This window comes from Salvelinus alpinus, chromosome 28, assembly GCF_045679555.1.
Source record: "Salvelinus alpinus chromosome 28, SLU_Salpinus.1, whole genome shotgun sequence".
NCBI lineage: Eukaryota > Metazoa > Chordata > Actinopteri > Salmoniformes > Salmonidae > Salvelinus > Salvelinus alpinus.
In genome coordinates this window covers 10,772,609-10,788,873 of record NC_092113.1, presented here as the reverse complement: position 1 = coordinate 10,788,873, position 16,265 = coordinate 10,772,609, and the positions used below count along the sequence as shown (strand labels likewise).

General features: G+C 46.2%; 1 protein-coding gene across 3 annotated transcripts in view; it reads left to right on the top strand.

The window, feature by feature from the left end:
- The window catches only part of tafa5l (TAFA chemokine like family member 5, like), a 41,840-nt gene that overhangs the window by 9,457 nt on the left and 16,118 nt on the right, over window positions 1-16,265 (top strand). For all 3 annotated transcript variants that reach the window (XM_071371593.1, XM_071371591.1, XM_071371590.1), the window contains exons 2-3: window positions 1,856-2,005; window positions 8,479-8,606. In XM_071371593.1, coding sequence (XP_071227694.1) covers window positions 1,856-2,005; window positions 8,479-8,606 — 278 coding nt within the window. The remainder of the gene's footprint in view (window positions 1-1,855; window positions 2,006-8,478; window positions 8,607-16,265) is intronic.

The window sequence follows — 16,265 nt, the reverse complement described above, 5'->3', positions numbered from 1 at the left end:
TTTAATTCCAAGTCATCATCTCATCTCTATAGAGCTGCTGCCCTATGCTGTCTGACAAAATCACTATTTTTGTAGTTCTTCAAAGTAAATATGGTATACTTTTATGACTGCAGAATGCCAACTATCAATCACTTAGATCATGTATTTTCAGGTAGCGATACCTCGCAAAGCAACTGCTTTCTATCCCTCTTGATTGCACGTTCTCTCTTCTCTCTGTCTCCATGTCTGCTCCACACAGACTGGACAAGTAGGCAGGCGCACAATGGATTATGGTCATTGTAGTTAATTACCACGTTTTCTGCGCTAAGCTATGTAGAATATTGGCCATGATTTATCTCTACAAAAACTGTGCATCCAGCTCACAGAAGAAAGAAAAAAACGACATGGAATTAAAATAATTGAACTGACGTCAGTCAATTAGTTGTTTAAAAACCTAAAAATAACCGAAATGTTGGTTAATCGCTCAGCACTAATATCTGATGGCACAGCCATTAACTCCCCAGAGTGTGGGGGAGGGACGGGGATGTGCTGGATGTGGGGGTGGTGGTGGGGTGTGTGTGTGTGTGTGTGTGTGTGTGTGTGTGTGTGTGTGTGTGTGTGTGTGTGTGTGTGTGTGTGTGTGTGTGTGTGTGTGTGTGTGTGTGTGTGTGTGTGTGTGTGTGTGTGTGTGTGTGTGTGTGTGTGTGTGTGTGTGTGTGTGTGTGTACGTGTGCGCGTGCGCGGGTGCGTGCGTGCGTGAGTGAGAGAGTGAGCCCGTGTGTGAGAGTGGGCCCGTGTGTGAGAGTGAGCCCGTGTGTGACAGTGAGCCCGTGTGTGACAGTGAGCCCGCGTGTGTGTATTTTTGTGAATGCGTGCCTGTGTGTCAGTGTATGAAATTAAATTACACATAGCCTGTGCGAATCCTCACTTGAATCTGATTGTGTTGTAATGCTCCTATCTAAATTCAGTGGTTGACTGGTAGAGATAAGTGTGTAGCGCGTTATGAGGGATGGAAGTGGAAGGCTACTGCTTTAAGTGGCCATGGGAGTGAATGGATTGGGAGATAGGACCTTAAGGGGACCACCTGGGTCCTCATCAGGCTTCATCACCAGACTGATAATAACTATAGTACTACCAGGTAGAAGCAGAATACACTGCAAGAGATGACTTACTCTCTGGGCTTTGTGGATGTTCCTCCCAAACCTAAACAACAGCAGTTCAAAACGAACTATAATTGTAGAAGGCCGTGCAGGGATTCTTTCCTAGTATGTACCATAATTGACTTTAACAAGGCAGCTTGATGTTCAAACTCTTCTGCTACATTTGCATTGTTCACTAATCGTTGTATCGGACGTTCAGCAGGGAAGGCTGCACAGGAGAGTCTGTCTGACTCAGCTGTGTGTGAGGTTATTGACCAGATACCCACAGTGTTGTTCCTGTTGGAATTGCATTGTGGGGATGAGGTGAAATATAGTGCCTCAAGCCAGGAAGTAGAGCTAAAAGTTCACCTTCATGGAGCAACCTTGTTCATCTTAGTATTTATTTTCTGGGAAAGATGTAAAGAACCACCTATGATCTAAAGTTGATTGAGCCGGCCTGGAATTCCAGATGAGCAGGGGACTATTCCATTGATTCCAATGCGCCAGGGAAGCTCAATCAAGTGCAGCTGAAGTATTGGAATGAAAGCAAATACTATCTGAATCCAGGTCTGGATGAGAGCTTCTGCTGAATGATTGTAATGTTACGTAGACCATGTCTGAATTGGCCCCTTATTCCCTATATAGTGCAGACTCTGGTCAAAAGTAGTGCACTACACAATAGGGTGCAATTTGAGACGCACACAATGTAATGGACTCTCCCCTTGTTGTCTCTGCAGGCCAGTTGGCGGTGGGCACGTGTGAGATCGTGACGCTCAACAGAGACAGCAGCGTGCCCAGGCGCACCATCGACCGCCAGACTGCCCGCTGTGCCTGCAGGAGAGGCCAGATCGCTGGCACCACGCGAGCCAGGCCTGCCTGCGTCGACGGTGAGTGTGAACAACCGTAGTTTAATTAAGCTGTCTCTAGGGTGGCAAAATTCAGGTAACATCCCCAGATTTACCAATAATCCTGGTTGGAGGAGTTTAGGAATTCCTGCTTATTCCCTCCTAATTGTAGGAATCTTCCAGTTGGTACAGTATATCTGGAAATGTGGGAATTTTTGCAACTCTAGCAGTTATCTCTCTATGATCATCTTCATGTAACATAGAGGTCAACCACATGACTCTTCCCCCGTCCCCAGCCTGCACTGCTCAACAGTACATAAACAACAGGCCATATCGTGTGCCTATCTGGTACCATGCTGTCTTTGTAATACGGTCTCTTCAGACAGCTCCACATAACGCTCCCGCAACGCTGCTTAACTAAAAGAGAACTATGATTACAGCAGCAGGAAATTGATTATTACTGGCTGCCCATCGCAGCTCTCGCTGACGTTAATAGCCAGTCCATTAAATACAGACCTGTTACGCACTGGCTGCCACTATGGAGAACGGGAACGCTTTCTGTCGTCACAGAGATGTAGTGAAGACTACTAGTTGATTTGTGTCGAGGCGGGGTTGGGGAACTTTGCCTGTAAATGTTTTTTCGGGATGTGGTTGGTATAGTGTTGGAAATGTAGACGATTTAGAGATGATGGAACGCTGGCGTATTTGACGGTTATTTGGGGTCAGGTCTGCAGACACATTTGTGTCAGTTTCTCTTTCTATATATTTCTACGACACACTCTCTCTCTCTATTTCTCCTATACAATCCAGACCTGTCTCTCTCTCCTGCCCCCTCCCCCCTCCCTCCCTCCCCACTCTCTCTCTTCCCTCTCTCTCAGTGGTCCTGGCTGGCAGGGTCTGCTAGGGGACAGATGGCCACATGAGCTCTTAGGCAGGAACAGTTGCAGGAGAGAGCTGGCCCATAGGACCTTCAGAAGCTGATAACCCTGGGCCAGCATCCAGCCTGTCTGGGGGGTGGGGGGGCCGTGAAAACAGAGAGAATGACAGGAAGGCCACCCAGGTGTCAGTCACAGCTCTCCACTCTGTAGTGCCCTATGGGCCGTGTTCTGTAGGGCACAGCGTTCTGGAACGTTTTGCAACTGAAAAAGAAAATGAATGTGTCCTATTTAGACGAGTTCAGGTAGCGCCTACCCGTTTCACTGTGTTTCAAAAAGTTTTCTCCCTTATTGGACACAAGCCAGCAGTTTCAGTCTGTCTTTCAGCCAGGCTGGGCTTTAGTGCTCTGTTGGTCTCTCTGCACAAATCAGCCAGCTTTGCAAACTCAGCTTTATTTCTTTAGCCCCTCAGCAATTGGGTTTAGCTGTTACATGATATACTCACAACTATGTTTACGAATGACTGATCAATCTATGCTTTGTTACGGCTGATGGCGCTGACGATCCAATTCGCAGAGGGAAATTGCAGCGTCAGGGGCAGGATAGCTAGACTTTTGCAGCTGTTGAATGAATCACGGAGGAATTGAAAGGGAATTTGAAATGTTTTTCTCCTTAAAGCTTTTTTGACCCGTTCCCATTCACAATATGATATTGGAAAACAGTTGGTGTTCAGGCAGTGCGTGCGTGCGTGCGTGCGTGCGTGCGTGCGTGCGTGCGTGCGTGTGTGTGCCTACATAGTACCATGGAAAGACAGACCTATACAGGGCAGCGATATCCGACTCGAAGGAACAACATGATACAAGCAATTATTGAAAACAGGGGTTATCCTTTAGAGTCACAATGTCACAATCAGGAGGGACACAAGCTCCTTTACTCTCATTGTGGACATTTGCCACTGCAGCCCCTCTGTCTCTCACTCTCTTTCAATTCACCCCCCACCACCGTAAACCCTGAGGGACCAGAAAGGGACGACAGCTCATGCCAGGTCCTGAGAGGACCAATAACCTTTGAGAGAGCTTGAACAAACACACACACGCACGCACACACACACACACACACGCACACACACTGTGAGGAACAATCAGTGTTGATCAGCGTCAACAAAGCCTAATGCTAATTCAATGTCGTCCGGACAGATTATATAGAGAACACAAGAGAGTGACCGTCATTATGGTGACACCATCTAGTGTCTAGACAGATGACTTTCAAAGAATCTAATCAAGAGCCACTGATTGTGAAGAAGCTATTTCTCTCTCTCTCGCTCCCTCGCTCTCTCTCCCTCTCTCTCCCTCTCTCTCTCGCTTTCTCTCTATCTCGCTCCCTCTCTCACTCTCTCCCTCCCTCTCGCTCTCTCAATTAAAATCAATTCAATTTAAGGGCTTTATTGGCATATGTTAACATTGCCAAAGCAAGTGAAAATAAACAAAAGTGAAACAAACAATAAAAAATGAACAGTATATATTACACTCACAAAAGTTCCCAAAGAATAAAGACATTTCAAATGTCATATTATGTGCAAATAGTTGAAGTACAAAAGCAAAGATAAATCTCTCTCTCAATTCAATAAACTTAATTGACATGGCAAGTTAAATGACTTAATTGTCTAAGTACAAATATAACAACGACCTAGTAGTAGTGGCTTTGTTATTAACATTAAGAGCAACTACAACAGCAGTAGTAATGAGAATAATAATAAGTAGAATGAATTGTAGTAGGCTTTTATAGATACAAATTGTTTGCAATGAATGATAATTTGGGGAAATAAATATTATCTTACGTATGAGTATCTGTCACAGTGTAAAAGGAAAGGCAGCTCTGTCTCCACCTCTCCCTGGGAGCAGAGTGAGCACAAAGTGGCCAGCCAGGTTTGCTTGTGACAACCGGTCTCTATGGCCAGGCTGTGTTCACTGAGTCTGTACATAGTCAGTGTTTTCCTCAGTTTTCTATCAGTCACAGTGGTCTCTGTGTGCTGTCTGTTTAGAGCCAAATAGGCTTGAAGTTTATTTAGATTTTTTTGTGGTGTCTTTCCAATCAGCCTCTTCTCTTGTTTCATCTCTTGACATTGTAGGGCTGTGTGATGAAATGTTTTGGGGTCGCTTGTTTTTAGATGGATGTCAAATTGTATGGCTATTTTTTTTATTTGAATAGGGAAGGGAGTATTGGCCCAATTCTGCTCTACATACGTTATTTTGATTTTATTGGGACAAACATCAATTTGTTGTTTGTCCCATTTGGTAAATTCATTATTGGAATATTTTGAGCCAGATCCTAATTGGAATTTCAATTTTAATGAGACTCAAAATTGAGCTCAGATGCATCCTGTTTCCATTGATCATCCTTCAGATGTTTCTACAACTTGATTGGAGTACACCTGTGGTAAATTCAATTGATTGGACATGATTTGGAAAGGCACACACCTGTCTATATAAGGTCCCACATTTGACACTGCATGTCAGATCAAAAACCAAGCCATGAGGTCGAAAGGAATTATCCGTAGTGCTCCGAGACAGGATTGTGTCGAGGCACAGATCTGGGGAAGGGTACCAAAACATTTATACAGCATTTAAGATCCCCAAGAAAACAGTGACCTCCATCATTCTTAAATGGAAGAAATTTAGAACCACCAAGACTCTTCCCAGAGCTGGCCGCCTGGCCAAACTGAGCAATCGAGGGAGAAGGGCCTTGGTCAGGGAGGTGACCAAGAACCCGATGGTCACTCTGACAGAGCTCAAGAGTTCCTCTGTGGAGATGAGAGACCCTTCCAGAAGGACAACCATTTCTGCAGCATTCCACCAATCAGGCCATTAGGGTATAATGGCCAGACGGAAGCCACTCCTCGGTAAAGGCACATGACAGCCCACTTGGAGTTTGCCAAAAGGCACCTAAAGACTCTCAGACCATGAGAAACAAGATTCTCTGGTCTGATGTAACCAAGATTGAACTCTTTTGCCTGAATACCAAGCATCATATCTGGAGGAAACCTGGCACCATCCCTACGGTGAAGCATGGTGGTGGCAGAATCATGCTGTGGGGATGTTTTTCAGCAGCAGGGACTGGGAGACTATTAAGGATCGAGGGAAAGATGAACTGCGCAAAGTACAGAGAGATCCTTGGTGGAAAACCTGCTCCAGAGCGCTCAGGACCTCAGACTGGGGTGAAGGTTCACTTTCCAACAGGACAACGACCCTAAGCACACAGCTAAGACAACGCAGGAGAAGCTTGGGGACAAGTCTCTGAATGTCCTTGAGTGGCCCAGTCAGGGCCCTGACTTGAACCCGATCGAACATCTCTGGAGAGACCTAAAAATAGCTGTGCAGCGACGCTCCCCATCCAACCTGACAGAGCTTGAGAGGATCTGCAGAGAAGAATGGAACAAACTCCCCAAATACAGGTGTGCCAAGCTTGTCGTGTCATACCCAAGAAGACTCAAGGCTCAAATTGCTGCCAAAGGTGCTTCAGCAAAGTACTGAGTAAAGGGTCTGAATACTTATGTAAATATGATATTTCAACGTTTTTGTTTGTTATAAATTTGCCAAAAAATGTAAACTGTTTTTGCTTTTCATTATGAGGTATTGTGTGTAGATTTATGAGGAAAATGTAATCAATTTTAGAATAAGGCTGTAACTTAACAAAATGTGGAAAAAGTCGAGGGCTCTGAACATTTTCTGAATGCACTGTATCTATCTCTCACTCTCTTTCTCTCTCTCATTGAAGACCATTTTGGTATGGCTTGTCATTGGTTGTTGAAACATAGTCAGTGACAAAGCACTAGCATCTACAGTGGGGAGAACAAGTATTTGATACACTGCCGATTTTGCAGGTTTTCCTACTTACAAAGCATGTAGAGGTCTGTAATTTTTATCATAGGTACACTTCAACTGTGAGAGACGGAATCTAAAACAAAAATCCAAAAAATCACATTGTATGATTTTTAAGTAATTAATTTGCATTTTATTGCATGACATAAGTATTTGATCACCTACCAACCAGTAAGAATTCCGGCTCTCACAGACCTGTTAGTTTTTCTTTAAGAAGCCCTCCTGTTCTCCACTCATTACCTGTATTAACTGCACCTGTTTGAACTCGTTACCTGTATAAAAGACACCTGTCCACACACTCAATCAAACAGACTCCAACCTCTCCACAATGGCCAAGACCAGAGAGCTGTGTAAGGACATCAGGGATAAAATTGTAGACCTGCACAAGGCTGGGATGGGCTACAGGACAATAGGCAAGCAGCTTGGTGAGAAGGCAACAACTGTTGGCGCGATTATTAGAAAATAGAAGAAGTTCAAGATGATGGTCAATCACCCTCGGTCTGGGGCTCCATGCAAGATCTCACCTCGTGGGGCATCAATGATCATGAGGAAGGTGAGGGATCAGCCCAGAACTACACGGCAGGACCTGGTCAATGACCTGAAGAGAGCTGGGACCACAGTCTCAAAGAAAACCATTAGTAACACACTACGCCGTCATGGATTAAAATCCTGCAGCGCACACAAGGTCCCCCTGCTCAAGCAGGCGCATGTCCAGGCCCGTCTGAAGTTTGCCAATGACCATCTGGATGATCCAGAGGAGGAATGGGAGAAAGTCATGTGGTCTGATGATTCAAAAATAGAGCTTTTTGGTCTAAACTCCACTCGCCGTGTTTGGAGGAAGAAGAAGGATGAGTACAACCCCAAGAACACCATCCCAAACGTGAAGCATGGAGGTGGAAACATAATTCTTTGGGGATGCTTTTCTGCAAAGGGGACAGGACGACTGCACCGTATTGAGGGGAGGATGGATGGGGCCATGTATTGCGAGATCTTAGCCAACAACCTCCTTCCCTCAGTAAGAGCATTGATGATGGGTCGTGGCTGGGTCTTCCAGCATGACAACGACCCGAAACACACAGCCAGGGCAACTAAGGAGTGGCTCCGTAAGAAGTATCTCAAGGTCCTGGAGTGGCCTAGCCAGTCTCCAGACCTGAACCCAATAGAAAATCTTTGGAGGGAGCTGAAAGTCCGTATTGCCCAGCGACAGCCCCGAAACCTGAAGGATCTGGAGAAGGTCTGTATGGAGGAGTGGGCCAAAATCCCTGCTGCAGTGTGTGCAAACCTGGTCAAGAACTACAGGAAACGTATGATCTCTGTAATTGCAAACAAAGGATTCTGTACCAAATATTAAGTTCTGCTTTTCTGATGTATCAAATACTTATGTCATGCAATAAAATGCTAATTAATTACTTAAAAATCATACAATGTGATTTTCTGGATTTTTGTTTTAGATTCCGTCTCTCACAGTTGAAGTGTACCTATGATAAAAATTACAGACCTCTACATGCTTTGTAAGTAGGAATATATGCAAAATCAGCAGTGTATCAAATACTTGTTCTCCCCACTGTACCAATTAGCATAGTGAGCTAATATACAGTGAACTCTATATCTGTATAGCACGTTTGACAGTGTCACTACCCATCAAGCCATTTGTGTTCAAATGCACTTGAAATAAAGTGTGACTTTAAAAGATTGATGACAGTAGCTAATTCAACCTACGTTCTAACTCTCTCTCTCTCTTTCTATTCTCTTTTCCCCTCAGCGCGTATCGTGAGGGGCAGACAGTGGTGTGAGATGGCGCCCTGCTTGGAGGGGGAGGTGTGTGGCCTCCTCTTCAACCGCTCTGGCTGGACCTGTACCAAAGGCAGTGGCCGTATCAAGACAGTCACGGTAATATGTAGCCTCACAGAGTCATGTATGGAGTCATATTGAAACATACAACTGCCATTAGCTTTGGAACAGGGATGGAGAGAGGGGGCATTTAAAAGCTTTTTAAATTGTGCTGTCAACATCCTTTATAAATGTCTTTGATTCACAAGTATGATACACCAAGTGAGAGAGTTTGTGTGTGCCTGCCTGCCTGCCTGCCTGCCTGCCTGCTTGCCTGCTTGCCTGCTTGCATGCCTGTGTTCATGGAGAGATCCAGTGCTGTCCTCATTGTCAGGTACGTAGGGTGAAAGGTCATCCAGTGACTGCATCATGTCCGCTAGGTTTCAGTGTGTGTATTATTGTCTGTCTGGGAGGTGCAGGCAGCTGCTACACATTTCACTCTCATCGCTACATCATCTGGGTTTGACAGTTTGCTGTTTGTCATTGGCTGAAAATGCAGATTATACATACAGTATGTTTTGTCCATTAGCTGTTGAAGGACCCGATTTGTGAATGTAATAATATTGTGTATTGATGATGATGCCTTGGATGAAGAGCAGAGCCATTGACTGGCAGACCACAATACGGAGGAAGAATGCTCAAGATGGATGCAAATGAGAAATGCACGTAACGAGGGTTGAACAGACTAGGAGGGAGAGAGGGACGAGAGAGCTAGGCAGAGAGCAGGAGTGACACAGACTACAGTTGGGCGTGCAGCTAAGCAAAGTGTGTGTGTGTGTGGCAGGTGGGCGTGTCGGCTGTCACATACACTCCCCCCTGCACCTGCAACCCTTTCTAAATGTAGCCATTGGACAAGTTGTTATTGGACAAGCTCTTGGTGTATTGTATAATATTTGAGGACACTAATTAGAATTATGCTAACTATACATATTTTATTTGAGACTTTTATTATTACTGTAAGTAGTGTTATTTAATTTAAGGGAGAACATAAGAATAGATGCTGTAGGAAATGTGTTTTGGGATGTCGTAAGGGCTAGAGGAAGTTGCAGTCATGCATTTTGGATGAAATTGCTAGCACTCTACAAACGAAACAGCACACACAGGATGACCCAACGGGTCACAGAGACTTGCATCACATTTAGCACATTTTTGTTCTTCTGCCAACCGTTCCCTCTCCCTCATGTTGTTAGCTAGCACTAAATGCTTGTCGACCCATTTCCCGGAACCTGGACTGATAAGCACTCTCAATGAAGATTCTCCATTGAGCTTGTTTTTTCGTTAAGCAGTAGACTTCATTCGGGTCCAGGGAACTAGCCATATTTTGACAAGCCTATGCATTAAAAAGTGTTGCTGTTGAATCTTGGACTTTGATTAATCTGATTAATCTGACCAACTAAAATACGTCAAACCATTTCGTAAAACATGGTTTAATGGCGCTGACTACGTAAACCAGCATGCCTCGTTTCTTAATGCCCAAAGTTGCTTTGATATCCCCTGCTCAAAATTGGAGCAGACAGACTTCAGATGAGCTCAAAGGCAAAAGCTCCTGGATTTCATACAGGCTGTTGTTGATACTCTAGTACATTGATTGTAATGTATTGATTTCCTCTCCAGTTGTATAAGGAGTAACTAATCATTATCTGTAAATATATGCTTGAATCAGCACACGGAGAGGAATAGTGTGTGGAAACAGGAAAGAGAAGTGGAAGTATGGATAGATTGAAGAAAAAAATGTCGAAAGAAAGATTACGAAGAATGAAAGATGACTGTTGAAATCATTTCAATATGATTCCGCTATTGTTCCCTCTTCTCATTGACATTACAATGGCCTTTTAAGTGTTGGCTCCATTTTAAGAGCCAGTGCTGTGGATTTCATGACTCTATCCACAGTAACTGATGTGTCCCTGGGCACAGCCCCCTTAAGGATAAATAAAGTGACTTCTCTGGTGCTGCCACACTCTATAAATTCATACATTTGTTCCTTTTCTTTTCTCCTCGGCGTATGTTTACCCCTCTCTTGTTCCTGTCAGAGACCCTCTCTTGTTCCTGTCAGAGACCCTCTCTGAACACACTCTTTTCCCTTGTCACTTAAAGCACTTTCAGTCCGTTTCCCATTTCAACTTCTGTCATTGCCTACTCTTTGAACTGTCATTTCTGTTTTAATCAGCTCCGTTTTCCTCTGCAGAGTATCTGCTGTAAAAGTAGCAGACCTGGGATGTATTGTGTACTGTTGAGGCGTAACATCTAGGTAGAATGTCTATGGATGCTCTCGAAAATGGGGTTTGATCATTTCTATCTGCAATGGTCTGGATTGTGTTGAGTGTAGGAAAGGATTGCTCACCTCGAACTGGACAAAGATTTTTGCTTCAACAAGTCGGACTTGAAGGTCCAAATCCCTGTCGTTCGCATGAAGAAGAGATGCTGATACAGGGGATGTAATCATTTGTCGGCGAGTGGGTAACCCGCCTCTACCATCCGTCTTATTAGCCAACGTGCAATCATTGGAGAAAAAAATGGATGCGCTCCGTTCAAGACTATCCTACAAACAGGACATTAAACTGTAATGTCTTATGTTTCACCGAGTCGTGGCTGAACGACGACATGGATAATATAGCTGGCTGGGTTTCCCGTGCATCAGCCAGACAGAACAGCTGTCTCCGGTAAGACAAGGGGTGGCGATCTGTGTATCTTTGTCAATAACAGCTGGTGAGTGAAATCTAATATTTAGGAAGTCTTGATGTTACGCTCGCCTGAGGTAGAGTATCTCATGATAAGCTGTAGACCACACGATTTACCGAGAGAATTTTAATCTATATTTTTCGTAGCTGTCTATTTACCACCACAAACCAATGCTGGCATTAAGACCGCACTCAAAGAGCTGTATAAGGCCATAAGCAAACAAGAAAATGCTCATCCAGAGGCGGTGCTCCTAGTGGCCAGGGACTTTAATGCAGGGAAACTTAAATCCCTTTTACCTAATTTCTACCAGCATGTCACATGTGCAACCAGAGGAAAAAAAACTCTAGACCACCTTTACTTCTACTACACCAGATCCGACGCTCGTCGGTTGTGGCAGGGCCTGCAAACTATTACAGACTACAAAGGCAAGCCCAGCCGTGAGCTGCCCAGTGGCACGAGCCTTCCAAACAAGCTAAATTACTTATGTGCGCTTTGAGGCAAGCAACACTGAAGCATGCATGAGAGTGCCAGCTATTCCGGACGACTGTTTGATCACGCTCTCCATAGCCGATGTGTGTAAAACCTTTAAACAGGTCAACATTCACAAAGCTGCAGGGCCAGATGGATTACCAGGATGTGTACTCAGAGCATGCGCTGACCAACTGGCAAGTGTCTTCACTGACATTTTCAAACTCCTTGACCGAGTGTGTAATACCTACATGTTTCAAACAGACCACCATAGTCCCTGTTCCCAAGAACACCAAGGTAACCTGCCTAAATGACTACTGACCCGTAGCACTCACGTCTGTAGCCATGAAGTGCTTTGAAAGGCTGGTCTTGGCTCACATCAACATCCCAGAAACCCTAGACCCAGGCGACAACACATCTGTCACGCTGATTCTCAACATGGGGGCCCCTCAGGGGTGCGTGCCTTGTCCCCTCCTGTACTTCCTGTTCACCCATGACTCCATCGCCAAGCACAACTCCAACACCATCATTAAGTTTGCTGACGACACAATGATGAGACAGCCTATAGGGAGGACATCAGAGACCTGGCAGTGTGGTGCCAGGACAACAACCTCTCCCTCAACGTGATCAAGACAAAGGAGATGTGGCATTGGTCCTTTGATCTTCAAAAGGTTTTTACAGCTGCACCATCGAGAGCATCCTGACTGGTTGCATCACCGCCTGGTATGATAACTGCTCGGCCTCCGACCGCCAGGCGCTACAGAGGGTATGGCGTTCGACCAAGTACATCACTGGGGCCAAGCTTCCTGCCATCCAGGACCTCTATATCAGGCAGTGTCAGAGGAAGGCCCTAAAAATTGGCAAAGACCCCAGCCACCATAGTCATAGACTGTTCTCTCTGCTACTGCATGGCAAGTGGTATCAGAGCACCATGTTTTTGACCAAAAAACAGCTAATCAAATGACTAGACAGACTATTTGCTTTGACCCCCCTTACACTGCTGCTACTCGCTGTTTATTATCGATGCATAGTCACTTTACCCCTATCTACATGTACATATTACCTCAATTAACTTGACTAACCTGTACCCCCCACATTGACTCGGTACCGGTACCCCTGTATATACTGTAACCTCGTTATTGTTGTTTTATTGTTACTCTTTTATTTTTTTACTTTAGTTTATTTAGTCAATATTTCCTGAACCCCTATTTTTTTTTTAACTGCGTTGATGGTTAAGGGCTCGTTAGTAAGCATTTCACGGTTGTATTCGGCGCATGTGACAAATAAAATGTTATTTGACTACACATCAATTAGTCACAGTTGGTACCCCCAATAGTATGTCCAGTGGCATGATCATTCTAGGTTATGACGATACATATTCAGTCTCCATTGCTATCAGTGGTGTAAAGTACTTAAATAGAAAATACTTTAAAGTACTACTTTAAAGTAGTAGAGTGGAGTTCCAGGTCTCAGGCAGCCTCTGGAACTGCCGATCTGCGGCCAACAAGGCAGAGTTCATCTCAGCCTATGCTTCCCTCCAGTCCCTCGACTTCTTGGCACTGACGGAAACATGGATTACCACTGATAACACTGCTACTCCTACTGCTCTCTCCTCGTCTGCCCACGTGTTCTCGCACACCCCGAGAGCTTCTGGTCAGCGGGGTGGTGGCACTGGGATCCTCATCTCTCCCAAGTGGACATTCTCTCTTTCTCCCCTGACCCATCTGTCTATCGCCTCCTTTGAATTCCATGCTGTCACAGTTACCAGCCCTTTCAAGCTTAACATCCTTATCATTTATCGCCCTCCAGGTTCCCTTGGAGAGTTCATCAATGAGCTTGACGCCCTGATAAGTTCCTTTCCTGAGGATGGCTCACCTCTCACAGTTCTGGGTGACTTTAACCTCCCCACGTCTACCTTTGACTCATTCCTCTCTGCCTCCTTCTTTCCACTCCTCTCCTCTTTTGACCTCACCCTCTCACCTTCCCCCCCTACTCACAAGGCAGGCAATACGCTTGACCTCATCTTTACTAGATGCTGTTCTTCCACTAATCTCATTGCAACTCCCCTCCAAGTCTCCGACCACTACCTTGTATCCTTTTCCCTCTCGCTCTCATCCAACACTTCCCACACTGCCCCTACTCGGATGGTATCGCGCCGTCCCAACCTTCGCTCTCTCTCCCCCGCTACTCTCTCCTCTTCCATCCTATCATCTCTTCCCTCTGCTCAAACCTTCTCCAACCTATCTCCTGATTCTGCCTCCTCAACCCTCCTCTCCTCCCTTTCTGCATCCTTTGACTCTCTATGTCCCCTATCCTCCAGGCCGGCTCGGTCCTCCCCTCCTGCTCCGTGGCTCGACGACTCATTGCGAGCTCACAGAACAGGGCTCCGGGCAGCCGAGCGGAAATGGAGGAAAACTCGCCTCCCTGCGGACCTGGCATCCTTTCACTCCCTCCTCTCTACATTCTCCTCTTCTGTCTCTGCTGCTAAAGCCAATTTCTACCACTCTAAATTCCAAGCATCTGCCTCTAACCCTAGGAAGCTCTTTGCCACCTTCTCCTCCCTCCTGAATCCTCCTCCCCCTCCTCCCCCCTCCTCCCTCTCTGCTGATGACTTCGTCAACCATTTTGAAAAGAAGGTCGACGACATCCGATCCTCGTTTGCTAAGTCAAACGACACCGCTGGTTCTGCTCACACTGCCCTACCCTGTGCTTTGACCTCTTTCTCCCCTCTCTCTCCAGATGAAATCTCGCGTCTTGTGACGGCCGGCCGCCCAACAACCTGCCCGCTTGACCCTATCCCCTCCTCTCTTCTCCAGACCATTTCCGGAGACCTTCTCCCTTACCTCACCTCGCTCATCAACTCATCCTTGACCGCTGGCTACGTCCCTTCCGTCTTCAAGAGAGCGAGAGTTGCACCCCTTCTGAAAAAACCTACACTCGATCCCTCCGATGTCAACAACTACAGACCAGTATCCCTTCTTTCTTTTCTCTCCAAAACTCTTGAACGTGCCGTCCTTGGCCAGCTCTCCTGCTATCTCTCTCAGAATGACCTTCTTGATCCAAATCAGTCAGGTTTCAAGACTAGTCATTCAACTGAGACTGCTCTTCTCTGTGTCACGGAGGCCCTCCGCACTGCTAAAGCTAACTCTCTCTCCTCTGCTCTCATCCTTCTAGACCTATCGGCTGCCTTTGATACTGTGAACCATCAGATCCTCCTCTCCACCCTCTCCGAGCTGGGCATCTCCGGCGCGGCCCACGCTTGGATTGCGTCCTACCTGACAGGTCGCTCCTACCAGGTGGCGTGGCGAGAATCTGTCTCCGCACCACGTGCTCTCACCACTGGTGTCCCCCAGGGCTCTGTTCTAGGCCCTCTCCTATTCTCGCTATACACCAAGTCACTTGGCTCTGTCATATCCTCACATGGTCTCTCCTATCATTGCTATGCAGACGACACACAATTAATCTTCTCCTTTCCCCCCTCGGATAACCAGGTGGTGAATCGCATCTCTGCATGTCTGGCAGACATATCAGTGTGGATGACGGATCACCACCTCAAGCTGAACCTCGGCAAGACGGAGCTGCTCTTCCTCCCGGGGAAGGACTGCCCGTTCCATGATCTCGCCATCACGGTTGACAACTCCATTGTGTCCTCCTCCCAGAGTGCTAAGAACCTTGGCGTGATCCTGGACAACACCCTGTCGTTCTCAACTAACATCAAGGCGGTGACCCGTTCCTGTAGGTTCATGCTCTACAACATTCGCAGAGTACGACCCTGCCTCACGCAGGAAGCGGCGCAGGTCCTAATCCAGGCACTTGTCATCTCCCGTCTGGATTACTGCAACTCGCTGTTGGCTGGGCTCCCTGCCTGTGCCATTAAACCCCTACAACTCATCCAGAACGCCGCAGCCCGTCTGGTGTTCAACTTTCCCAAGTTCTCTCACGTCACCCCGCTCCTCCGCTCTCTCCACTGGCTTCCAGTTGAAGCTCGCATCCGCTACAAGACCATGGTGCTTGCCTACGGAGCTGTGAGGGGAACGGCACCTCCGTACCTTCAGGCTCTGATCAGGCCCTACACCCAAACAAGGGCACTGCGTTCATCCACCTCTGGCCTGCTCGCCTCCCTACCTCTGAGGAAGTACAGTTCCCGCTCAGCCCAGTCAAAACTGTTCGCTGCTCTGGCACCCCAATGGTGGAACAAACTCCCTCACGACGCCAGGTCAGCGGAGTCAATCACCACCTTCCGGAGACACCTGAAACCCCACCTCTTTAAGGAATACCTAGGATAGGATAAAGTAATCCTTCTAACCCCCCCCCCCCTTAAAAGAGTTAGATGCACTATTGTAAAGTGGTTGTTCCACTGGATATCATAAGGTGAATGCACCAATTTGTAAGTCGCTCTGGATAAGAGCGTCTGCTAAATGACTTAAATGTAAATGTAAATGTACTTAAGTCATTTTTTTTGTATCTTTACTTTACACCCCTTTACTATTTATATTTTTGACAACTTGTTCTAATAATGTTATTTTTACTCCATACATTTTCCCTGACACCCATACGTACTCGTTACATTTT